Source organism: Hermetia illucens, chromosome 2 (assembly GCF_905115235.1).
Source record: "Hermetia illucens chromosome 2, iHerIll2.2.curated.20191125, whole genome shotgun sequence".
NCBI lineage: Eukaryota > Metazoa > Arthropoda > Insecta > Diptera > Stratiomyidae > Hermetia > Hermetia illucens.
Genome location: NC_051850.1, coordinates 180,194,095 through 180,221,816, shown reverse-complemented (window position 1 = coordinate 180,221,816; position 27,722 = coordinate 180,194,095). Strand labels below are relative to the sequence as shown.

The following is a 27,722-nucleotide window of genomic DNA, read 5'->3' as shown; positions in this document are numbered from 1 at the left end:
GACCCATCAGAGCGAAAGTGAAAGGAGTATACATATTCAACTGCTATATTCCACCCAGTGCTATACTTGCCGAATATGAGCAAATTTGGTGTGCTCTGGTTCTGGACGCGTGATGACGTGGGCGTAAGATTATAGTAATGTATTCAGTAAGCCGGAAAATCGATACTAAAATAAGCGTTCTACTCAATTTGGGAGATCTCATACGCTTTTAGAGAAAGGTTCCAGAGGTCTATAACGGGCTTCAAATGCGTGGGCAGCAGCCAGAAGAGATTTTGGCAAGTTAATGAGGAGTATGCTTGCAGTGACCACGAGGCAATCTGCATGGAAATTAAGGGCGGATCATGCCTGAAAAACGGCTTTAGTAGAATGTCGAGTGGTTTGCCCGGGTGAACGGTGAAAGCTTTTTGAAGAGGGGACATTTACCGCGGCACTCGATACCGACATATCCTTGAAAGATATAGTGATAGAAAAAGCTACCCAAATCACCAGATGGCTGACGAAAGTATGCGATTCTACAATGCCCAAAAGGCGACTGCTCCCAGTAGGCAACCCAACTGCTGGAGCAACAATGAAATGGCAAGTTTGCGAGCTGCACGTTTCCCCGCAAGGAGGTTTAACCAAAAGGTTAGAGATAGCAGATAGAAGAATTCAAATAACTGCGGGGCCGCCTAGAAAGGCCATTTGAAATATCAATAAAAGTGCTGTTGGACCTTGGAATGATGCTTATAGGGTGGTAATAAAAGGGCTGAAAAAATCTGTCCAGGGGCCCAAGTTTTTGAAAGAAATCGCTGCCACTCTGGCCACGATGGCATTGGAAGCCAAAATGCGTCATAGCTCAATGAGTGCATAGTACCTTCAGTTACCGCAGAAGAGCTACAGGAAATATGTGACAGGATGGGTGAAAATAATGACCAGGTTTGGAAGGTATCTCTAACAGAACTTTGAAACTGGTAGTGAAAACCAAACCCGCATTGTTTAGGATATGGAGAATCCTAAGTATCCACATGATGCCGGACCAGACCAAACGGAGAGCAACTTACTCCCACGGAAAGACAAAGAGACCAGCTACCACATTACCTAGTTCCTTGTGGGTTACGGTGGTTACTATAGGCAGCATCTGTACCGCTTTGGGCCGGATGATTCGAAGGCGATCCTGTGTGCAGAGGCATACCATAGGATGTATAACGTAACAGTTTCCCAAGTTTCCAAGGTTTGCAATGGAGAGGATGCACCCGAGCCAAGCTTTGGGAAGGGGCGCCAGTCCGGAGAGTATAGTTGGTTGTGAGATAAAAAGAGAGTTGGTTTATGATTTTGTGTACAATTGGAAATATACAGAACAAGCTGCTGAAGGAAAGCTGAAAAGACCGAAAACACGAAAGGCAAGCCTACGACACGAAGTAATAACTGTGTGGTTCTCCCCATCAACACTGGAAATGGTAATTTCAAAATAATAGTAACCATGGTTGTGATCATTCCAACCAATGGATAAGCATATAAGTATGATACTTTCCAGACAGGCAGACCGGGGCGCTTATTTTGACCTCTAAAGGAATTATAGGAGACAGAATGGTGCGATCCTGACTGATAGATACTAAGGTACTCAAATCAGGTGAACTCTAAACTAGCTGGGAGCGCTTTGATAAATTGGATACACTGGCACACCATTGTCTGGATATTTTGGATTCCAGAGCAGAAGCAATGAAGGAGCAGATGAACTAGTTAGGAAAAGGGCAGAAAAATCGGTCTATCCGCCACAACTTTTCCAGTCTCTGGACGGTCTTTTCTTCAATCAGGATGGAGTTCATTACCGTGGTACTCAGAAAAGAACAAGAATGTTTAGGGAACTTTCCATGAATGGAATAGTGCAGGGTACATTTATGGGCATATGAAAAGAAGTGTTCACAGGATTGTTTGAACCTTAGCAAGATAGGATCATATTGGCTAAACTGCTAGCTGGAAAAGCTAAGGATATCTGGGGACATTGTCTGTAGATTCCATAGAAAGGGCAGTGGATCATCCATACATATTCTGAGAAAATGTTCGCGACTTGTGCAAAGCTGGAATTGCGAGGTACCCAAGTGATCATCCGAGTTGACTAAAATCTTAGGATAATGGACGGAAAGATTAGTGGAGTGAGTTTAGCTCTGCTGAAGTGTTCCGTCAACACACACTAGCACAGAAATGTTGACAGAACAGAAGGCTTGGGAATTTAGGGGAGTCCCTGTCGAATATTTCAGTTCCTCTCACATCGTTATCAAAATTTCCATGTGTCATTAAACCGGTACGTGTTGACGGGATACTTCAGTAGAGCTACAAGTGGATGCACCTGGAAATGTATAGTCTTCTGTTTTTTCTGGAAAGCTCAACAAGTCAAGTGGGACTCGACATGAGACCTGTGTCTATTAGCTACCAACTAATTGAACCTTTTGAGCTTTTTCCGGCTGCTAACTTCATTTTCTCGTGCCGGATAGAGATACATAATTGCCGCAACTTTGAGCCGGTTAGGCTTAACTAATTTTTTGTGCCTTTGGGTTACACGCATTTTTCCTTGTGCAAGTGTTCCTAAGCCTGATTCCTATCCCCCTTCTGAAGTAGAATTTTCCTTCTTGAACTTTCGTTAACATACTTCAAGAGCTCATGATCTTTGTGTTCGTCTTTAAATCTTCATCCTGTAGGTGACTGTTTTCCAGAAATTTCTGCTTTTAAGTGCGTTTACGCCTATATAGTTTTCCGCCCGAGTTTATGAAAGTGTCCCCCCTTACCTGTGCGTTAAGTGACGATTTGTTTGTTCAAATGATTGAAGAATTTTGGATAAGAGGTGAAAGAATATTTTAGTGGTATGACGGACTGGGAAACAGGTCATCAAAAGGGGGTGCCTCTGAAATAGTTTTGGTCCATGGAGATTTTGGGTAATTCCACGTATCTGTAAACTGAAGGCATATATTATGAGATCTCTATAACCCACTCTCTCAAGAGCGAACCTTATCACGTGGCGCCTGGGTTGTCTTTGGTCTCATATTTAAGAACAATATTTGTACGCTCTGAAGACCGGCCATTGACCGTTGTTTCATTGCCGTCAACGTTGCCTTGATTAACACCTCCAGCCGGTGGCACACATGCATACATGCTCTCCATTGGAGCCCTGCTGACTGGTACTGGAAGTGCCTACGGTCCAATGCAGAAGTTATCATAGTTGACCGAGTCTGTGGAACTCTGAAAGCGGATCCGCAGTCGAATACAAGAGAAAGAGGGAGAGCGAATCTTTGGACGATTTAATTTTTTATTTTTAGATTTAGTATCTCTCGCATGAATAAATTCGCGCGATAATTAGAAAAGCATAAGTCAAATTTTGAAATACCATGGCAAAGACTAAAGTATCCAAAAAGGACCACTTCTCGCATTCCCAAGACTGGTTTGCACGGAGGCGTCCAAGCAGGTGTCGACTGGAGACTTCAACAGAGCTGATATTCTGAGGTGGCGGGGAGGAGGGCGCGCAGCAACCCTGTCAGGTGACTCAAAACGGAGTGATGGACTGATACTGTTGTCCTTGTCACAACGGGACCCCGATTGTGGTCACAAAATGGATCCGTGTCTAGAGAAGATCGTGGGGTCAGGTCTAAATGAGCGGCGGACAGTTAAACCCACCAGGACGTAATTTCGACAGAGCTGAATTTAGGTCATTTTGTTGGCTATTAGCACCCCCTAAGTCAGCCGATAGGGAACTTTGGGGAATTTCTATAATACTACATTGCGCGCGACCGTCATGGTGAATATTTCGAGTTTTAAGGTTTCCATTCAATTCAAGGACGAAAATAGGGTAATTGGGGTTTTAATAACCTTCATATAGTAATTGTAAGGTATCCTTATTGGATGGTGATAATGACCCTTATTTGCAGAAATACTGCTAATAGTACCTGACAAATTATAGTGGGGTCTTTCTAAGCATATTAATAAATTTTCTTAAAAGCTGTGTTTCCAAATGTTGAGCTAATATTAATCAGGAGAACAAGATATAAACTTTTTCACAGAAATGTGTGATCCAAGCGCATTTTAGCGCGTTAATAAACACTCCCGCATTCCAAATATATTATCAGCCAATTTCAGAGAAAATTCCAATCGCCGGACATGAATTGCAAGATAAAACTAAGCTGTCCTCACCTCGGATTTCACATCCAAGTAGATATTGTTTACTTTTCTCATTATTACGGGACGCTATCCAAATTCAAGTTTCTATCTTAAATATGCACACGAAATTTACTAAGAAATTGATCACTTACTTTGCTTCATAAACTGTCTCCGTGTTGATCTTCGACCTACAAATTTGTCATAGAGACTCATTTTATGAGGTTGGTGGTTTTGGTTCAGGGGAAGCCCAGCTTCCGGACTTGAGTACACAGAATTAACACGGTTTCGATTGAAAAGGCCTGCGCCGCCCGATGAATAAGCTGTTGAAGAGCTTCGTACTGAACCCATCCGTGTTATCTGGCGACTGAACCAGTTCTTCCGACGTTCGACCATTGGGGTGTCAACACTTTCCTGAAATGCAAATTTTCGATGTGAATCATTCCTAATTATGAGATCTGTGAGGTTTTTGGGAAACTTACGTAATCGGCATAGACATCTTCGGACATGTTACGCTTGCTTGGTGTTATGTTTGCGTACATCGCATCCTCCTTTTTGATTTTGTAATTTTCAGCTGATCCTTTTGGTTCTGTACGTCTATAGTGCTCTGAGGCTACCGTGTATGGCAGATCTTTCGGCACCACTTCCTCCCAGTACTGATCTTTTAGCAGCTCTGGATGCTCTTCATGCATTTCATCAACAATCATGTATGCGGCCTGTAATGACAGTTTGGAACTCAGTTATCATTAATGTCAGCAAAGATATCAGGTAGGTGTCTATCACTTTCACTTTCTATTTAACGCTACTGAGGGGTGACCTCCTGTAGGTTTCATGCTTCCTTTTGGAATAAGGGCTTTCATCTGAACTGCGAAAAAATATCTTCAAATTTTAGCCAATAAGAGGGGGTAGCATTGATGTAACCCAAAAGTTAACTAATGTAATGGCGCATCCAATATATCGAATAACAGCCATCCATCTCCGAACCCGAAGAGCCAAAAATTGGCAGCCTTCCTCAGTTTCTCATAAAGTACAACTAAAAGCAACAAACATTTGTAGCCAAGCAGCAAATAAATTTTCTGACTATAGGAGAAGCAACCACCCCTCTAATATGAAAAGTCCTCAAGGATGCAGTTTTAGTTGCAATAATTGGAGACTCATAGTTTTAAAAATGTAAATCCGCTCTTCAATAATAATAATGCCGATTGTCAAAATTTTCAAGATTTTCATCTGAAGTGAAAACTCTACCGATACAGGTCATATTAAAACTAAGATAAAATAGTGTTTCCTCGGAAGCAAAAGGAAATATATTGTAGCATGAGCGGCAAAGGATGGTTGGATATTCATCAGCATCACAAATGACTTACTCAAATCCAGGCAAAAGCAATCTGAAAGCATGTCTTTCCATCTCCCCTTCGGATACCCCCTTGTCGTGGTGAGGGGCCTCCGATAGTTTCGGTTAACCAGAAAGAAAAAAATCCCTGTCGGTGACACTGTCGCCTAACTCTTCTAAAATACGGGAGAAGAAGGCTTGGCAGAAGGAAACTTTAGCCGGAAACGAGAAAGGACTACAGGCTTGCCTGTCAGAATCTTCTCATCCGCCTGTACCAGGGAAAATGGAGGAACGGCAAGCTGGTGATGTGGATGCAACTGGTCTAACGCCGGTATGTGGAAACTGATCCAAGCAACCCGGACACCGTGAACCTGGGTGGGCTCCTACTCGACGACAATGGAAGGCATTGCAATAGAAGGTTAAGTTTTTTGGGAATGAGTACGTGGACGTTGCTACACCACCCAGTTTGGCGATATCCAGAGAAATCAGATGCAAGAAAGTGGAACTTTCGGCGCAAGGTGAGAACAAGCTGATAACCCCGGTGAGATTCACACTGAATGCAGCAGACTTTTCAGTTAGAGTCGGGTTTTATATTAGACTGCATTTATGGCTACAAGCATAAGAGTTAGTCAAATCAACCTGCAGCATGCCAAAGCTTCGTCCTATCTACTGGCGGCAAAGCTGGCAAAGTTGCAGGACTGTCATTGTATATTTCTGGTTCAAGAGCCATGGGTTCGTTTTAACAGAATCTGTGGTATTGAATCAGTTGATGAAAGATCTTCGAGACTGAGGGCCTGCATTTTGATAACAAAATTGTTAGAGGCAACCCTGTTCCCAGGACCTTGTTCCGGTCAACGTACAATACCAGGTTAATGGTAAGAGGAGAAACTTCATAGTTGCTTCTGCGTACTTACCCTATGATCCTTTGTGTCCTCCACCGACGCAAGAACTAAGGGATCTCGTAGTGACCATTTGACATCAACAACGTTCTACGACAAGGGGATGCTCTATCATGCGTCCTCTTTAATGTGGTCCGCGAGAAAGTAATCCGTGATGCTGAGGTAAATGCAAGAGGTACGATCCTCTTTAAGTCCACCCAACTACTGGTTTATGCTGACGATATCGTCATCATGGGAAGAACGACCTGAGACGTACAAACTGCTTCATCCAGATCGAGCAGGTGGCGATAAGCGCGAGATCTTGGGCTGCACATCAATGAAGGCAAGACAAAGTATATGGTGGCAACGTCAGCACCAAAAACCAACCAACCAACAACATCAAACCGCACTGGTCAAACGGGAAGAATAAAGATAGGAGACTACAACTTTGAGACCGTTGATAATTTCTCCTATCTAGGGTCGAAAATAACCATCGATAACAGCTACGATGATGAAATCCGCGCGCGGTGGTTGCCAGCCAACAGAGCCTATTTCAGTTTACAGAAACTGTTTCGCTCGAAACGTCTCAGCATAGGGTCAAAGTAAAGTCAAGCAGGTTGCAGGCAGCTCTTACTGTACAAGACAATAATTTTGCCAGTCCTCATGTATTCGTCGGAGGCTTGGGTTCTTAACAAGAAAAATTGCGAACTCTTAGCCGCGTTCGAAAGAAGAATCCTCCGAAGAATCTTTGGCCCCCTACATGAGGATGCACGATTCCGTAGTCTACATAACGACGAAATCTATGAGCGATACCATGGCCGTCGTCTGGTTGTGGATAAAATCCGGATCAACAGGTTGCCGTGGGTGGATTGCCTAATCCGTATGGATGAGGATGGTCCAGCCCGGAAAGTCTATAAGGGCAATATCTATGGTAGAAAAAAAGGCGAGTCATACCCTGTCTGGGAAAGAATAATGGCGTAGGACGGGACGCCAGACAGCTGCGTAAAGCCAGGGTGTCTGGAGTTGCGTATTAGGGCAGGCCTCGACCGGATACCAGTTGTTGCGTTATTGGTGATGATTAAATTCTGATGTCCTCAGTGATAACATGCGACCCATCAGTCTGACGTATTAACAGCGGAAGTTTCGTCTTCGCCGCCTTATCTTCATCTGGGAATATAAGATCAAGTTGAGACTGTTTTGTGCCATTGCTCTTCCGTGTTACTTTATGGGCGCAGCTTATGGAGAGTGACGACCATTGTTATTCAGAAGCTCCAAGTCTTCCTCAAAATTTTTTTGGTACATATTTTCGGAGTACGCTGGCTTGATACTATTTCGAATAAGAAAATTGGTCGGGGTAAATGGTAGGAAGTGGCAATGGATAGGCCACACTTAGGGAGAGTCGATGACTCTATTGCTGGCTATACGATGCAGTGGAACCCGTTCTTTCAAGATTGCTGATGAGTAGGTCGTAGAAAGGTTCTCGGGAAGTCCTGAAGTTTAAGCGCGTGTCAACGAACTGTGAACCACACCGTGTAGGCGTAGTTGATGCGCTATACCTCATTAAGAGGTCTCTGTGAGATGCCAGAAGAGGAAGGGAATGAGCGAGATGTGCGGTTATTAAAAGAGACGGGGCAGGATCGGTTGGGAAGGTAGGTAGGCAACGCTTAGAGACGAGAGTTTGGATAGAGTTATCTTGTGATTTACAATGTCTAAGGCTTTAGCGAAATCAGTGTAAATAGTATGCAATTCTTGCCGGGAATTTAGACATTTAGCGAATAAGTTGGTAAAGTCAAGCAGGTTGGAGGCAGTGAACCTACGCTTAACGAAGCCGTGTTGCTCTTTTACTATGTGTTGGCCAAAGTGGGCGGACAACAGTGTCGTTGAAATATCTTTCCAGAATATTGGAAGAGCAGGAGAGAAGGGAAATAGAACGGTAATTCTCGTCAATCGTACGATCGCCATTTTTGCGTATGTGGATCATGAGAGCCTCTTTCTGCAAGCCGGGAAAATGATTATCTTCGAAGCTTTTGTTGAAAATAAGAGATAGGGGAAGAGAGATGGACTTACGAGTTTTGAGCAAAAAAGGTTTGGAAGACCATCGTAGCCAGTTCCAACATTGGCATCAAGTTTGCCAACGAGGAACTCGACAAGGATAGGGGTAAGAAGGGGAATGGTAGGCGATGCGTGGCAGGCTACATCCATTCGGAGGAGGTGTAAGTAGGAGAACATGGACTGAGAAAAAGTAGAGGCAGAGCAAACCACAAGATAGCTGGGAGGAGTTAGCTGAGCAGCCAGAGAATTTAATGGACGGAGAGGATAACTGCGCAGGACAGCGGGAGTTGTGAATAAGAGACCAGAAAGGTTTCAGGTTTCCGCGCTTTAGTAAGTCTTCCACACTGGTTGAATATTCGTTTCTGGACTTACGTATTAATGATTTGACCGAGGAACGTTGAGATTTGAAAAAAAATTAAGTCAACATAGTTTCTAGAAGACATGAACTTCTTTCTCGCAGTCTGTTTTTGAATTAATTTTTTGTGAACTTCATTGGAGAACCAGACGGGGGTAAGAGCGTGAGCACTTAAGAGAGTTGGGAATGTAACAAGGAAGAAGATCGGATAAAATGGCATAAAAGGTGTTGAGTGCTTGGTCACACGTAAATGGAGAGAGGAGGGACCCAGCAATATATAATGGATTTTGAATAATTTTGATTGATTTGAGGACTTTTTCCCTCTCTCTTCCTCCTTGATGCCGCAAAACCTTTATAGGGACATCCTCCGAAATACTGGCCTGAGGATGTCAAAGAAGGGAGCGAACTTCAGGGCCGCCTCAATCACGATCTGAGGCAGAAGAAACCATGATCGGGATTGCGATCTGTCGTGGATTCTTCTTCTAGAACACGGCACTCTGGTTCGGAAACTTACGGCTCCACGCGCGCGGTTGAGCCGTTTTTTTTTTATTTTTCAGTTTCAGCTCGCGTTGTGGCTTTTATCCGTTAGGCCGTAGCGAATTCCTTCGTTAATTGTTTATTTTGAAACCCGGTGTGGACCCACGCATCGTTATAGGTACGTTGATTTTGTATTAATGACACGTAAGGGATTAAAGCGCTCCAAGGACCCCCCCCCCCCCCTATATTCCCAAGCATGGCTAGCACAGAGGCGTGGAAGGACGTGTCGACCGAGCACTTTGATGGAGCTTCAATCTTTGCGGGCGGACCTTCACGGTCAATATCGCCAACTTTTTAGGTTTCTGGGGTAGCTCTTCTCTCTAGGTCGTTTTCGGCCACTTAGGATGATCGTCTGATCCTCCTATTTCCTCTAAGTTCATTACACCTTCCAAGTTCGCCTTACGAAAGTTGAACTTGGTAGGCCTGCGAGCGACAGGAGAGTGGAGGCTGAATATCTGAGCATCGAACTCGAGAGCAGGATGATGAGTGTCAGGGGCAATGTAAGACGAGGCATGAAGGGATAGGGAAAGGCAACGCACAGGAAGGTTAGAGAGGACTAGGTGAAGAGTGGTTTCTAGAAAGGTTAAACTGGACGGCGGCACAGGTGTACATGAAAGTGAATAGAGGAAGGGAAGGGTGGGTGGAGTTATTAGTGAGGGAGGGAAGGCCAGGAAAGCATGAGAAATTTAAAGCAGGTAGAGAGGATGAAAGGAAGTGAGGGAAACCAAAGGATTGGGACCTCTGATAATCTGTCTGTCGGAATGACCCGTATGGTGACACAATCGTAGGTGGAGAAGGAGAAGGAAAAGGTGATTTCGGCACGGAGAGCGAACTTAACAGCTATTAGGGCACCTCCGCCAGTTGTCTTGCCAAGGGCAGCGCAATATTTGTCACAACAAAAGGTAAAGTAACCTTCGAGGGGCTCAAAATCTAAAATCCTGTTATCCAGCCAGGTTTCAGAAATCCAGATGACATGATGTTGGAATGCTAGGGGGGACAGTTTGAAATCCGACAGCTTGGTCCTTAGACCTCTTACATTTTGATAAAGGAGTGTATAGTTGTCGGAATCATTTAAGTTCGGCGAGGCAAGCGGGCGGGCCTGAAATTTTTACGAAGCTTCGTCCTCTGATAAGGCTTGACGAAGAACCCTGTGGCCAAAAGGAAGATTGGATTGGATTGGAAAGGGTATCATTATTAGATATGAGAAATAAGAAAACACGATAATTTCACTAACTTGCAGCCTGAATGTCGGCGAACGATAAGGACGTCACTCCCAATTAAGTCAGAATTGATTCATTTCTTGAAAATGGAAAACTTTTTGTAACTGCTAATGTGCTGATTTCTTGGCATCTTAATCTGATTTGCGGGTTTCAATTTTTTATTAGAACTTGCGGTAAAACACATTCAAATTAGGCACGTAGCTGCCTTTTTAAAATAATAATTGAATCAGCAATCTTTGGGGAATTCACCAATTAAATGAACTCCAGGCAAAGTGCTGAAGGTGTTAGTCAATACTGGAAGTCCCAAACCCGTTCCATTCTCTCCAATTTCAATCTTTTTGTACCATTTTTATCTGCGAGCAGAAGTGACGCAAAGCCAACTGCCGTTACTATGATAACCATCGGGAAATAGCATAAAATTATTTTGCCTTCAAGTCTTGTTTATAAATCTCAACAGCCACAAATGTCCATTAAAGTGTTGCTCAAAGTCCAGTGAAGTGTTTCATTCCAGCAAACCCAACGATGAAAAACTTTAATAATGAAAGATACACATGTCGAAATACTAGATGCAGACTTTCCGTTATGCTATTATGATATTATTTAGTATCTATTGAAATGCAACAATTAAATGATCGAAGACCAATTACACCCTCCCTTGGTCCACCCGCTTCTCACCTGTAGGACGTACTATTCACCTTTCATAATAAATCTAATAAAATTCCAAATAACAAAACATAAACTTGTTTTATGTACAATAGTCAACCCACATAACATAGATACATTTGTATCTTTATACTCGTGCGTGTGCCAGAATAGGCACTTATAGGTTTGTAATAATTTTTTGCTGGAATGACCGTCCAAAACCACAAACCGTGAATAATAAGGTGATTAGGAATGGTTTTTGGATGCACGAAGCGTCTATTCTAAATCGAATGCGGACAGGTAAGTATGTAACCTAAAAACTTTTGAGGTCGTTCCTCTTTCTCGGAACAAACAACCTTGCAAGGTCTTCATTGATCGAGCAGAACTAAGTAAACGCTCTTTAGTGGTCTATTTTCTCAGTGGTTTAGGTTTTACTGCAGAATGTAATGAAATTCTAATGAAATGAGCTGTGGAGAGTCAAGTTTAGATACTCGGCGGCTATCTATCTATCTTGGAACTCCTTCAGCGGTTACCTACCTTCTGCCTTGTACTGATGATATATCTTAGGAGTACTTAGTGTTTTTGAGTTGCCACAAGAGCCTATTAAGTGGTAATACCTGCATGTATACTTCTGTGGATGCCACAGTCTATTTAGATTGTTTCCAAATTCATGTTTTCATGCAACATTAGTGTGATCGTGCCGTTGGATGTTACACAATATGCATCTTATCTAATCTGAGTTGACCAAATTGACTCAGATCGTCCAGCCGGCACGAGAACTTTCTGTTTTCACCTGGACCGTGACTTCGGACCCGTGTGGGTTACTGCGGACACTGGCGGGTTATTAGTCACCGTCACTTTGCATAACCGCCAGATAATCTGTGTATTATGGCAACCTCAGTTCCGGATTAAAACACATGCTAGCCCACGACTAGATCTCAGTCTTGATAGTTTGCTAAATTTGTGAAATTTATTAGCAATTGGATTCGGCAATTTGTTATTGTCATCTTGAATGTTGGCTTGTTTTGCAGGGATCAGTATTGAAAGGTAAAACTGATGGGAGGGTGTATCTGCAACATTTTTATATTCCGTAAAGTTTTAAGATGAGAAATGATCAAAGAGGAAGTTACGCGGATTGCTAATATATTATTTCCTGCTGCGCATTTTGATAGTGAAATTCGATTGCATAATAGAGTCCGCTGGAATGCTAAAAAAACAGACTAATAAAAAGTTGAGAGGTATCTTCATATCTGTTCAATCGAGTGTAATTGACTCTTTAATTTGATAACCCAGGTTCCCACTCGTCTCGTTTTAAAGTTTTTAACCACAAATTATTTGAAGATTCCCTATAAGCAGAAGCATCCCTTCGTACGGATAAGGGAACGCTCGGTGCAGGCGTTATGAGCAGGCCTTGTAGGTGGGAAGTAAACCCCCCCCCCCCCGCTGGCAGCTGGAATCGTATTGCGCATTATGTTCGGGCTCTTTTTACTACGAAGAAGATTGAACTCGACCGGCAGAGGGATCTGACGGTAAGGGGTTCCCTGAACTAACAACAACTCCCTTCCTCCCCTCCCCTCCCGTTGGTGAAAGGAACTCCCTGACTTGAAGGCTCCCAAAGCCGGGAGAGCGGGAGGGCTAGCCCGAACTAGTGTGTCAAACGGTTCCAGGCTAGTTCTCTGATGACAGGGAGGTGTTTAGTTGGTAGTCCGCCAGCGTGCTGTTGCGGGAGTCCAACACTCTGTGGGTAAACGCATTCACCTACCCTACTCCCAAAAAAAACCCCAGCCGGGGGTAAAAATTGGCTATGGAGAGGATACCCAGAAATCAAAACAAATATGGACAACGAGAAGGGTATTTTTTTACGGTGCAGGGCTTCGGATACCCAGTACCGGCGGTTTTTGGGAGTGGGCAAGCGGGAGTGGAAATGAGATCTACACCGGATCCTTTTGGAAAAAGCTCAAAACTTAGGAGGTCACCACTGAGGGCAACATTACCCCTAGACAGTCGAGATTCGTCGTGGGACTCGGAACGGAATATGGAAATTCCCCGGACTGGCATAGTTATTGATGCTGTAAAAGAAGATCCTGGAAGGTAGCAAACCACAATAGCACTTACGGAACGCATAAACGAACTCTATGAATTCATTAAGGAGAGGTGGGATATTCAACAAAATATCAGGCCTCTGATACGTGGTATTAAGTTGTCCTAGATTAGGGCGGTGGAGGAGAAAAACGCCTAAGCGTCATGTGGCTAAGGCACTCGGGAGATGTAAGTGACGCCTCCTTAACATAAGGCAAGTGAGAACACGTTCCTTATGGAGTAGGGATGGGATAAGTGAACCCCTTGGTGTCCAACAACGGGGCAAGAAGAAAAAGCGCTCTTCGCTGAAGAAAGTTTCGCTAGACAAAGTTTATGGTAGTTCTTCGATTACGGCCCCAACTTTGAAAAAACGGGTAGACCCTACAGCTCGTAAACCCGAAGAATGGACAAAGGTGGGCTGAAAAGGCGTCAGAAAGAGAAAAAGAAGATTCTCTCAGAAATAGTCATTATTTTCAAGAGAGGAGATATGTCCTATGCCGATATCCTTCGGAAAGTCAAAGCCGATCCTGAATTGACAGACTTGGGCGGCAGTGTAAGTCGCATCAGGGGGAATTGATGCTTGAGCTAAACAAATCTAGCGAGAAGACAGTGGATAGATTTCGCGGTCAGGTGGAAAAGGTGCTAGATGAGCAGGCAGACGTGAAAGCTCGGAAGCAACAGCTGGCAATCGAATGCAAAGACCTAAATGAGATCACATCACGAGAGGACCTCTGTGCTACGCTAAGGGAACAATTCAACCGTAGGGAAATAGAAGAAAGTGCCATCAAAAGCGTGAAGAAGGCATATGGAGGTACAGAGGCTGCTATTATTAGCTTGGCGGTGGAATTAAGGATTAAATTGATTACTGCAGGCAAAGTAAGAATAGGTTGGATCGTGTGCCGATTAAGGGAGCAACATCTCTCAAGAGATGTTTCAGATGCCTCGATTTCGGTCACTTTGCGGCAGCATGTACTAGTGAGCAACATAGACCGAGAAGGTCCAGGATATTTGGAGGTGAGGGCCACTTTATCAAAGACTGCACAAAGATCTATGATGCATGATATGTAGAGGTAAAAAGGGAGTGGACGACCAGCTCGTTGCAAGTGGTGGAAAGTGCCCGGCATATAGGAGGGAGCTGAATCGTAGGGTTAAATGAAGTTGATACAAATAAACCTCAACCATTGCGAGGCTGCTCAAGACTTGCTCTCGCAAACCAATCGAGAGTCGAATTTGGACGTGGCGGTAATACGTGAACCTTACTGAAATTACATTGGTGCTACGTGGGTGAAAAACTTATCGGGAAAAGCGGCGATGTGGGCATGCAGGCTGCAAGCCATTCAAGAAACAATGGCATCCCCAAGAGTCGGCTTTGTTAGGGGAAAAAGTAAACGGCGTGCATATCTACAGCTGTTCTGCTCCTCAAAGCACAATAAGGACACTCTCAAAAGTTGATACCGAACGTGAAAGCTTGAATAAACGGTGGCATGGTAACGTGAGCCAAGGCTTGACACAGTTTCTAGGCGGACATGGTGGTTATCGAGGATACCTTCAACGATTTGATCATGATAATTCTCCGAACTGCCCGACTTGCGAGTACGGAACGGCGATTGCGGAGTATGTATTCTTCCACTATCCAAGGTTCACATCGTATAAAAGTGAAATGGGAGCGGTACTCAATATCCACTTATCAGCGAAAAACATAGTGGAGAATATGTTGAGTTTGATTGAGATGTGGAAGCGGTGGAACAAACACTAAAGAATATCCACGGAATACTACGGCAGGAGAATTTTAGAAGTAAAAAATAGAGGAAGAGGATCATCTTGATTAACAGTCTCACGGGGAGAGTGAATGGAGAAGGAGATGCCTTTTGTAGAAAAAAGAAGAAGAAACGAGTGAAGAAAGGCTATCGGAAGGTGATCCAGATAAATAAGCCAACATGGGCGAAGAGAAGGTGTGTAAATTAACGGTGCTGGGGTTCGTAACTCCAGTAAAGGCGGGTTTTGGGAGTAGGCGATAAGAATCCCAGTCGTTTATATCCCTCGACAGTAGTGCCGTGGTGATTGACAGCTTCGCCATTGTGGCATCTAATGCTTCAAGCACAGCTTAGGCATGGAGATGTTTAAACCGAGTATATCGCTCTTTTGAATACCCATAACAAAAGCGAAGAAGGATGTGCCCAGGGGAGAACGGTGGGCGTCAATAGTAGTAGTGACACCAAATGCATCTAACGGTTAAGTGTTAGGGGAGTTAGGAGAAGCTCAACGACTATGAGATGTCCTCCAAGGCGGAGAAAAGATGTGGACTAAAGGAACCCTGTTAATGTCTCAGAATGTGTGGAAAGGAGAATGGAGGCTGTGCAACAGAAATCTGATCTGGAAGAGTCACCCTTCCTTTTCTTTGGAGCGAAAATTGTTAAGTTGGAGTAGTTTATCAAAGATAATCACAACGTGCACCAAGCAATCAAACACATGGTGAGAACCGTCAGGCTCCGGAGTTGGTATCCAAAAATTACTTCTTCAACGGTAACGCGTATACTCGTGGATGGGCAGAGAAAAAAGAGGGTTCGGGAAAGGGAGGATCCTTTCCAGGAAACCGGCAGGTTCCTAAAAAAACAAGAAGGTCTATTGCCCACTTTAAGGAAGAGGCCTAAAACCTCGGTGGGCGTGAAAATAGTGCCAGAAAGATTGGCGCCACTAAGGGGACTAAGGCTGATCAAAAATAGCTTAAAAAGAAGAAGGAGAGAATGAGGATCCGTCCCGAGGTTATCATCATCTTAAGCACGTGTTAGTCTTACGCAGACATGTTAATAAGAAGGGTGAAAGTTGATTCTGAACTCAAAGACTTGAGGTGAAATGTAAGCAGGACACGGAGGAACCAGAAGGAGGAGCTCCAGCATGAGACGAAAATGTCCGAAGAGAGCAAAACAGAAGGCTTCGGCAGCCAAGTAAAAAATTTACTTGGGAAAGTGCTGCCGTGTGTGCTCAAAAGCATACGTTTGCAATACAGTGCACGGACCTAGATGAGTTCATTTCCAAAGCGGAAATCTGCATTACTTTAGCGGAGTAGTTCAAGCTGAACCACTTGCAGCAGGCATCCATTATAAGCCTCAGAAAGGTGTACACAGACGAAGACCACCCGGTTACCATCAGAAGCAGCGCGCAAGCTGCTAGATGTGGGGGTGGGTAGTCCGTGGCCTTAGAAATCAAACTTCTTGGAAAAGATGTTTCAAGTTACTCTTGTATGGATATCTGGACCGGTTGATCGGCCTGACCGATTTACAATGCTCGGGATGCAACGATCCTACCGGTGGTGCGACGTTGTGGACATCCGTGGACCAAGCTACATAGGAATGTATTTGGCAACAAGTGACTTCATATGGGCAAAAAAAAGACGGCATATATGTCTATGCTCCTCCAAGCCTGACGTTGGCTGAAATCGAAGACATGCGGGATAGATTAATCTTGGAAAAGGATTGAGACCAAAAGGGATCGCCAGTAACTTCAATGCATAGGCCACAGAATGGGGAAGCTTATTGGGGAATGCAAGAGGATGTTGTCTCTTGAAAGCCTTCGTGCAGTTAAACATCATGGCGACTGGCCCGGAGAGCAATGGATAGGATTGACCAGAATTTGAGGCGTGTTGAGGTGTTTCCAAGGAAACTCGAAGAAACCTGAAGCTAACTATACAGCAAAGCAAGAGTGATTACTTCAAACAACTCTGCGCAGAGGTGGATGCAGACCCATGGGGAAGAAATTACAGGGTTATGATGGGGAAATTTAAAGGTCAGGTTCCACAATAAAATACCTTGGAGTGACGATAGATGCTTGACTGAATTTCAAACAACAGTTACATGTTTGCACCAAGGCGTCCAATGTTAACATGGCTTAGGCTGGTACCAAATGTAGTCGGAATGATGCCGATCGGCATTTTGGGCGACGTGATGACTGGGCATCTGTGATGAACCCGATTCTTCCTCTAAGGTCATCAACGGCGCAACAAACGGCCCCCGAAAAAAGTCGAAAGGGAGAGATTGTTAAGCAGGTAGTAAAAATGGTGGAAACGGGCAAAAAAGTTTCCAAGGACACGTTAATTGAATCTCAGTATCAAGACGTGAACGCAGAGAATACATGGTGTGTAAACTATGATCTCATGCAGTTTTTTACGGGAAATGGCGGATACCACAAATAACTTTACAGGTGCAAACTGGATGGTTTATCTAACTGTACTAGCTAGGACCCGCAGCGTGTTTTCTTCCGTTGTCCTAGTTACGCAAAGGAAAGAAAGGGTCTAGAGACATTGGAAGGAACCATAGCACTGGAAAATCTGATTGGGAAAATGCTTTCGTGCCAGGAGAACAGGAATGCAGTTAACGACATGGTGGAACAGACTCATTGCAGATTGAGAGAGACAGACGAGGCGATAAAGACGCGGTTGCGAATAAATGGTGGGCGAAGAGAGATGCCAGAGCCATGTCCATTTAGAGACGAAATATTTTGCGGTGGTTCCGCGTGAAAGAGGACAGTAGTTAGCGGGTGATTTTAGTGGCCATGAATCCCACACGCTGTCACATGTGTACCCGTGTCTTTGAAAAATTTTCACTTACGGAAAAAAGACAGAAAGGGCCACAGACGGTCAGACAGACATTGAATCGACTTTGTTTCACACAAAACCTTAAAAAAGAGTTATCGAATAAAACACCTGGTCATTGCCTTCTGCTGATTGCAAGCGTTGTTTTGTCAACCTACCTACCTCGTCATAGCAGCTGTAAAAATGGGTAAATTATTGAACATTTCGACGAACATTCAACCGAAACGAAATTATCTCCTCCCATTAGAGAGAGTCCAATCTTTTAGAATGGAACAAATGTTTCATATTTGTACCCAAAAAATGACCAGTAAAAGATGCATTTCTGAAAATTTGTATCTGATATTATAATTTCATTCAGAAAATATCTGAATTCCATTTGAATTTAAAATCTGCGCATGCAATAAGTTTTGTGACAAATCACGCCTTGAAAATCTACTCGGAGAATCGAACTTTCACCGCTCAGCGCTCAGATAAGTGAAATGATATCACACGCTGCCATATCACAATTTTCCAAATTTTGAATAGTTAATTCCCCATGCGAAATAAGTTAAACTTAAAAAAGATACTTTTGCATAGTTGCAGCAATTGCTTACAAAGTGTCAGGTATTGATTTGAAATGTGATACGAGCTATTTGTTGAGATTTATTTCCTATTTTGCTGTTATTTGTACGAGAGTACTTTACATTTAACCACGTAGAAACATCGCTTCGGACACACTTAATTTATTCATCAAGATAAAATCTTATAAATAACTTTAGATAAAATTAAGTGCAGTCAATCACGTTTTATAAGGAACCTAGTCAAGGGGAGGAGGAATATTGATTTTACGTGTGATTTCTCTGCATTCCTACTGGATCTAAAAGAAAATATATTTTTTTTTATTTTTGAGAAACATTTATTTTCCTCATGAGAAGTTTATTGTAATTATTGCTAGAAAAATTCCCGTATTATTTTCTAAGGCGTTGGCCTTTCGACTTATCATGGTGTCAAAATTTCTATCCATGGTATGGTACTGGTATGGTCCATCCAGGCACGTTTATGGTGGCTTCCTAATCTCTCTTCACCACCATACTTTCCAACGGTCCAACATCTCACGTGAATGAACTGGCTAGCCACCGTAACATACGGATACGGTATGCTCCTCCATATTTCCCAGGAAGAAGGGGATGATGGTTAAGGTTTCGAAAAAGGGCATTCCTCCATTCTCAACCCTATGCGGTGCAGATACTGCCTGTAACAACCACCGTGCCCCGTGAGGAACTGGGTAATGTGGTAGTTAGTCTCCCCATGCTTTCACTCAAGCCAGACCTTAATGTTGGGAATGACCCCGTGCGTCCACCGACCTTTCGCAGACTCGTCCCATCTGCGTTGCCAGAGATCAAGCGACTCTGACCTTGCCGCATTTCTACGCTGTGCATGCCCCTCCATATGTCTTGCATTGTACAGGACACTCATTTTTTGGCCAGAATGTCCACCGGGATCATGCCTGCCACCACCAATACTGCCTCCTCTGATGTGGTTCTAAAAGCACTGCAAACTCTCAAAGCCATCCGCCGGTAAACCGAATTCACCTGCTTCCGTCTCTGAGAGTTTGCAAGCGCCTCTGTCCACACAGGCGACGAGTAGAGCAGGATGGAGCGCACCACTCCGGCTAGCACCAACCTCCGGCAATGTTTCGGCCCATCAATATTTGGCAACATTTTTGCAAGTGCCGTGGTGGCACTGGCTGCCTTTTGGCATGCATACTCTAGGTGTTCCCTAAAACTCAATTTGGTGTCAATTATTACCCCCAGGTATTTGATAGCCGGCTTTGATACGACCGTATGTCCACCGACCTCCACTTTTACAGTGTTATTTTTTCTGCGTTTCGTTATTAAGACCGCTTCCGTTTTCGCGTCCGCGAAGGGCAGCCCGACCATTTCTAGCCAGGACTTTACCGCTCTCACTGTTTCTGTTGCGTAAACCTCCACATCTTCTGGGTGTTTTGCTGCAACAATCATAGCTAGGTCATCAGCAAAGCCGACAATCGTAGTCCCCTCTGTGACGGGAAGAGCAAGCACCCCGTTATACATGATATCCCACAACAGGGGACCAAATACCGATCCCTGTGGTACCCCGGCTGTGACAATGTACTCTTTGGGGCCCTCATCCGTCCCGTGCCAGAGAGTCCTCTCTGAGAGGTAGTTTTCCACCAAATTCGCTAAGTATCCGGGGACACCTATGTCAGCCAACGCCCGTTTAATTCTATTCCAGTTGACCGAGTTGAATGCGTTTTTGACATCTAACGCCACCACGGCACAGCAGCCGGCAGAAATCAGTGCACCTTTTGGCAGGTTTACCACCATGCCAATTGCGTCCACCGTAGAGTGGGCGCGTCGGAAACCAAACTGGCGTTCCGAAAAACCATTGCTGGCTTCGACGATGGGCAGGAGTCTGTTGTAGATGACTCTCTCCATCATCTTCCCCATTGTATCCAACAGGCAGATAGGACGATAAGACGCTGGGTTTCCAGGTGGCTTGCCAGGCTTCGAAAGCAACACCAACTTTTGCTTGTTCCACTGGGCAAGGAATATTCCTTCTTTTAGGCACTGTATACACCTATGGAAAGATATCCTGACTGAGCCATCTGATGGAGTTAAAGAGGCGATGGTTGCGCATTATCTAATGTCGATTCTGACATAAGCGAAAGTTCGAGCATATATTATCGATATCGTAGAGATAACGAAGGGTATCGTAGAGATACCGAAGATTCCTTTAAGTGCCGCTTGATAGTATTCCAGTCCTACGTGCGTCGACACGAAAGCCCTGATAACTGGGGCTAGGTTCTGGAACACGAGGTTTTGGGCATAGGGACTTCTACATGTTTGGAACCTCGCAACTGCAGCAGAAAGATCGGTGCCGTCCAGACAGCTGCCGCCAATTTTAATAAAACTAATCATTACCAGCAGCTTCATTATCAGACTGAGGATTTTCTGAGATGCACTGCGTGTTCATCCCCTTTTCAAATTCAGCGGAATAACCTACAGCACTAATTAGGGAAGTAGAAAATGCTTCTCTATTTTATGTCTCACACCACGAAGTAGTAGTTCTACAGAATTGTCTTCGGTTAAGGCTTTAAGGTAACTGTCAAAACCTTCACATGGAACTTAGGTCTCACATCAGTTCAAGGATATCGCATTTATTCAATGAGTCCTTAAAAAGGGTGTGTGCAATAGGAGACAACAGTCCGAAATCCACATGCAGGATTGAGGTAACCAAGGAGCTGGTTGATAAGCAAAAATGTTGTTATGCCATCATAAATCAGGTTATAGGATGCGATGGCAATATAGACACAATCAATACGAAAAAAAATTTTTAGAATTGAAAGAAAACTGAGCAAAATCAACAAACAAAATTAATACAAATAGGTGTAAGTAAAGAATCAAATAACGTAATTAATCCAAATAATGAAAAATAATTAAACACTCGAAAAATTATGGATCTTGAGGCCTTCCCTTTCCCTAAATGTTCGATTTCCAAAGCAAACCCTACAAAACTCACAAATGGCTCAAAATGCCATGCCATGCTCGAAAGCCGGTTTGCAACCTTTCCGCGAAAAATTCGTTGATAAAAAATAAAAAAGCAAAGGATCCAGAATAGATCCCTGCGGGACGCCAGGGGAGGCGGAGAAGAGGCGGGGTGTGCAGCCGTCAAAAGACACGCGGCAGGATCGGTTGAAAAGGTAAGAGGCAAGCCATAAAACAGATAGTATGGGAAAATGATTCTCTTCCAGGCGAACTAAGGGATAGGGGAAGGGAGATGGACTGAGCAGTTTTAAGCAAAAATAGGTTGGGAAGACCATCGTAGCCAGGTCCGACAAGGAGAGGAGTAAGAAGGGGAATGGTAGGCGATGCGAGGCAGGCTACATCCACAACCGGGAAGGAAGAGGAGGAAGGAGGCCAAGGGGAGTATAGGTCCCAGGGCGAAACGTGAATTGGTACCCACGATTGAGCATAAAACCTGGGAAACGCCTGCTGAATCAACACCAACAGCTCTACTACCAAACCCCATCTTCACCTCCCCATGGTGATCGCTGGGAGTTCTTCCCTACATGAAAACTGCGGACGGAAAAAGATGATAGCGAATCTCCCGCGCCTAAAAACGGAACAAATTGTACCAACTGGTCCTCCAGGTTGAGGGTTGGGTAGGGCTGACAACCAGACACAGAAAACTGATGTTACGAAGCCACAACAGGAGTCTCAGACAGGATGAACTTGAAACCCGGCAACGACAACGGAATAACGATTTGAGCATTTTCCCATTCTCAACGTGCGCTCCCTGTACAGACTGAATGCTGCTGAGCAGCTAGCCGATACCTTGTTCCAATCTAAGGCTGATGTCAAAGCGTCGCAAGAGATGCGATTGACAGGGACCGGCTTCCTGGAGAGGAGCCGCTACACAATGTATTATAGTGGCCATCCAGTAAACCATGTAATCGGAGTAGGTTTCTTGGTCAGCCAAAAAAATTAAACCTGCTGTTATCCGCATTGAAAATATAAGCGAAAAGCTACGCACTCTGCGTTTGGGAGGCAAGTTTAGAAATATAAGCCTCATAAATGCTCACACCCCTACAGAGGAGACTGCAGAGTCGGAGGAGGATACCTTGGCAGTTGAACGGACGCTCGAGGCCTGTCCTAAGTAAGATACCAAATTCATACTTATTGTATTTAGGTGATATGTCGGCTTCCATAGCTTACATAGGGATGCCAATGATAACGGACTGCGGATTATTCAGTTTAGAAGCAGTTCAATAGTATGGCACTAAATGGTTATTGGAAGTAGCTAGTTTGCGCGGAAAGCGGTCCACAAACAAACACGGGCCCCTCCAGAAGGGCCACTTTCAAACAAATTGGCCACGTGCTGATCAAACGCCGCCATCCCTCAGTCTTGAAGAATGTAAGAACATATAAGGAGGGGGGCAATATAGACTCGGATCACTATCTCGTTGGCATGGTGCTCCGAGCCCAAATTACAAGACCGTCCTTTGACAATCGCAGTCAACAGAGATCATGGAGATGAGGCATCAACAAATGATCTTCACAACCACCTGAAGGGCGTTATTATTGATACCGCCACAAGGATCCTTGGCCCCAGCCGCAAGAATAGTCGGAGTGGCTGGTGTGATGATGAATGTAAGCTAGCAATGGAACGGAAGAATGCTGCATACCGAGTAATATTGCAATCTTAAAGGACGCGGGCATGGAGACTTATCACGAACTCCGTCGAGCGGAGAGGCGACTTCACAGACGGAAAAAGGAAGCCTGGGAGAATCAACAAGTCTGTGAAATCGAAAAGTACAGGGAGCAACCGCATCAGGCGCGGAAGTTTTACCAAAAAGTCAGCAGGATGAAGCCTTACAGACCTCGATGTTCATCCCGCCGAGACAAAGAGGGAAATCTGATTTCCGACAGAATGGGCATATTAGAACGATGGGTTGAGTATTTTGATGAACTGATCTAGAACCAAAATATCGACGAGTTGCAGGTCCCACCAACTAAAGACGACGGACAAATGCTGCCACCACCAAGCATAGAAGAAACAGCCCGTGCAATTCATCGGCTTAAAAAACATAGGTCGTCAAAAGCCAATGGAATTACAGTCGAATTGGTTAAATACGAGGTTAGACAATTAAGTAATGAGACTGATTTTATTGCCGCGCTTGTGGTAAACGTGTGACCTTCAAATTCCCTTACCCTTCGCCGGAATTCTTCCTCTCTCCATTGATATATTCACCAGCGCTCTAGCTTGTTTAGTTCGCCTACTGTGTCGTATTGAGTAGACGTGTGTTGGTGGTTCTCGTCACGAAAATGGAGAAACGAAATCTAGAGCAATGCGTCGCGATAAAATTTTGCACCTGTTTGGGCGAAGCAGCTTCGGAAACGTACGCTAAAATTGTAAAAGTGCATTGTGATAGTACTCTTAGTCGCGCCCAGGTGTTTCGATGGCATAAAGCGTGTGAAAGCGTCGTTCAGTCGAGGTGCGGATTGACGCGAATGCGCGTCCTAATCCGTGAAGATCAGCGTTTAGCAGTTCGAATGTTGGCCTCGGAACTGGGTGTGAACCGTGAAATAGTCAGACAAATTTTAACAGGCGATTTCGAGATGAAAAAGTTGTGCGCGAAGATAGTTCCAAAGAACCTTTCTGAGGAGCAAAAGCAGCATCAAATGACCGTCGCAGAAGACTGTTTGGAACAAGTGGAAAACGATTCCACACTGCTTGATCGAATTATTAAAGGCAATGGTTTTTCCAATACAACCTGGAAATCAAACGCTAAAACTCACAATGGTTGTCTCTGCATGCCTCCTCCCGGAAAAAGCTCGCATGAGCAAATCGAAAGTGAAAACGATGATTATTACCTTTTTTGATAGCCGTGAAATTGTCCGTAAAGAATTTGTTTCACCGGGGCAACCGTAAATCAAGTCTACTATCGCCAAGTATTCGAAAGATTGAGAAAATGAGTCAACAGGGTACGCCCAGACATCGCTCGTAACTGGATCCTTCATCACGACAACGCGCCGTGCAACACCGCCCTCAGCATGTCCCAGTATTTAGCCTCTAAAGGGATCGCCGTGTTGCAAAAGCCGCCTTATTCGCCCGATATGTCACCCTGTGACTTTTTTTGTTCCCTAGAATATGTGCTCAGAGGTGGCAGTGAGGAAGACGGGGCGGCAATCCTGTCGGTCAAACCAAAACCAAGTGGCCGAGGAGAACCTCCATAGTGGTGCCACCGGGAGATGCTGTACTCACCTTGGCTTGCCGGCCGTGATGCAGTAGGCGAATGCACCAAAGGCCTAATTAGGGCGATCAGACCCGAGTCTGCACGGGGACTCATCTGAAGTGGCAATTTGGTCACGAAACCTTACCAGGGGTATACTGGCACCATGGGAACCGGGATAGTCCCTGGACTCTAATACTTCGGGTGAACTCCCGTTGTATGTGAGTACAGCTAGGTTGTTTGCGGTTGACCCCCTAGTGGGAGCTTCATGGGGGCTGTGGTAATGCTCAAGCGAGAAGAGACCTTTGGGCCTCGGCGTGGTGTTGCGTTTCAACATGGGTGCCGTAATCCTTAGTTCGGTAGAGGTTTAGGTAATTCTTGCATCCATCAGTATAAATGCTAAGCCATGCACTTGGTATAGACTGGTACCGTTGTTGCTTGCCTCAGCGGGGCTCTGATTGTGGTCACAAAAACGGCAGGTACCTACGTTAAACACCATGGGCTTAACTGTTTCCGTACGACTGGATACGTATGTGGGGAGACCGTCAAGTCCAGCGCCCGCTTGAGTGTATTGATGCTCGAAATGATTTCTCTTCTACTTGGAAGAACAGTCCGTTTCCGCAATTAGCTATTTCATCTACAAAAAGAGGAACCCAACCAGATGTGATATGGTTAAAAACAATGGTGAAGTGTTCTTTCCATCCTTTCACTTGTTCATCATTGTGGACTATTGATGTCCTTCACAGGAGCATCGAAAGATTTATGACCAGATGCAAGCTTTTTCGTGATGCGGTATACATTTTTCAAGACATTGCCATCTGCCGCATCATCCGCTTGCCTAACCAGCGCAATAGCGAATTTTCTCTTGTCATGGCATACACTGCTTCTAGGGATTTTCCGCGGTATCGTAGTTTGAACGCGTCACCGCCGCTATAACTCACAGTGGTCCATAGAGCTCTGAATCCTTTGTATTCATCGATCCGCTTCCCCGATTGCGCAGTAAGTCAGATCTTATGATGACCCTCTGGAACTTGACCCGCAATCGGCGTAGCACTCAAAAAAAGAGCAGTTTTGATGGTGGCACAATGCACATCCATATTCTCAGCCGAGTTACTCAGTATATCTGCTCGGCTCTCCCACTGTCGAGCAATAGCAAGCGGTCAATGTTGAGCTTAGGGGGTCGCAACTCTCCAACTCTGTGAGAAGTGGCTCACGCAACACGAAAATTAACTTAAGCGAATATCAGATGTTGATCCTTTTCGAGGCCGAAGTCGGCGTCTCTTTTGTTAAGCATATCTACAATGTCACCTTTAAGAAGTCTCCCCAGAGATGCGTGTAATTGCTCCTAGAAAGCAACCTTCTCTAGTTTATTCGAAGTCTCCCATGGTGCATAACATTGTACAATTGTGGGGCTCCTTAACCTCAGAGTCTTGCAATTAGAAGTCTGTCAAACACCGGCTGCTAGATCAAGAGAGTACGCCTCGCGGTAGCGATCAGAAGCGTCGGGTCTGCTACCACTTGGCTTTCCGGACTGCAAAAGCACCTTGCCGTAAGGGGAGAGAAGTACTCTCCAGAGTCACATCATCTTACTTTGGATAGGTCCAGACTGTCTACCTTATATCGTTGGAATTCCCGCTCAAGCTGGATAGAGCGTTCACTGATACGTCAATCACAAAGAACACCAGTTGCGGAACGCCACCAGATCAAGATTGCGCTAATGCGTGAAGCAACTTCATAACGCAGTTCTCAATTTGCTGATAGATAGAGCATAGATCCGAGATATTAAAATCGCTTAGTTCTGGGAAGGTCACTGTCAGCGGCAGTGAGTGTGCCTGTTTTATAGGGATCGGTGGTCAAAAATTCAGTTCTATTGAGATTCAATCTGAGACGGTGCTACAAGAGGCGATCAGTTTATTTTTGGACAAGTTGATCGATATCGTTTTTGCTATTAGATGCTAGGGCGGAGGACGTTGGATGTCCGGTGTGATAGTGTCCATAACAAGAACAAAGATTAGTGATGAAAGGACGACTTCTTGCTGAACGCCAACAGAGACACGAAGTGGTTTTGATACTCCCGTCACACTTCGAACTTTACTTTTCGGGTCGTTGTAGAGCAATCGAACCCAGTGCACGTGAGTTCGTGAGGCACACGATCCAATGCGTATATTGCATGAGTAGTTCCACAGTTCTTGAGAAATACCGCTTATTTCATGGTTATTTCAACGATCTCGCGAATACGGTTGTCAAGGATGCGTTCGAAAATCTTCATGGTACGGGAAATTAACCGGATAAGACGGTAATTTGAACATTCTGCTGAACGACCTTTCTTTTTCCATATTGGAACTGTGATACTTTTTTGCCAGTCAGATGGGGTTCTACCTTCCTCAGTACCCCGATTGAACAATTCACTGAGTCGTGTTGGGTCCCAGTTCTTCGTTTCCAAAGCTCAGATGTGTTGTCGTCAGGGCTTAATGAATCGTGCCTTTAATTTGGTTTCACGATTCTTCCCCATTCATAATGGTTGGAAATCGCGTAAGTGAAATCATTTCTTCTTTCTTCTCACGAAATCGCCACAGAAGACAATCAGGTCGGCATCAGGGTGACCTGTGTACCGGGTGTAGAAGTGAATAGTGCGACCAGCTGATATAATGGTTAGCTTCATCAGTCGGTCATCAAATCGTTCGACTTCTTTAATGGCATTATGGGAACACTCTGAAATGGGAATGCCCACACGGTATTGAGTTTGTGGGCTGCCAAAATAGACAAGTTTATATCCATTTTTACCGCGTTCGCGTGATAGGTCGCAGCTTTTGGCACCAGACCATGGGGTTTCTTTCAGAGCGCAGATATCAATGCGCCTTTTTCAAAGGGCTCTTGTAAGTTCCTCGGTCTTTCCAGTCAGGGTGCCAATATTTAGCGTGCAGGCATATATTTGCTTTGCTCGGACTATTTTACTTACGTCCTGACGCTATCCATGCTTCGAGAACACTTGCCCATTTCTTGATAGGACCGTGGCCCGTCCTGCCGCGTCAACCGAGGTGGACGCCCTAGCATTTCTTCGTTGCTTGTAACTCGATCCGGTCATTTTATTTTTAGCGACATTGGATGCATTTTCTTGGTCGACCAGTTGCGGGATCTATCACTAAGAGAGATCATGAAGGATAG

At 44.6% G+C, this 27,722-nt stretch overlaps 1 protein-coding gene across 3 annotated transcripts in view; it reads right to left on the bottom strand.

The window, feature by feature from the left end:
• Nucleotides 1-27,722, bottom strand: part of LOC119649385 (bestrophin-2) — a 121,887-nt gene that overhangs the window by 4,135 nt on the left and 90,030 nt on the right. For all 3 annotated transcript variants that reach the window (XM_038051503.1, XM_038051505.1, XM_038051504.1), the window contains exons 8-9: nt 4,605-4,838; nt 4,278-4,536 (exon numbers count right to left, since the gene is read on the bottom strand). In XM_038051503.1, the coding sequence (XP_037907431.1) occupies nt 4,278-4,536; nt 4,605-4,838 (493 nt within the window). The remainder of the gene's footprint in view (nt 1-4,277; nt 4,537-4,604; nt 4,839-27,722) is intronic.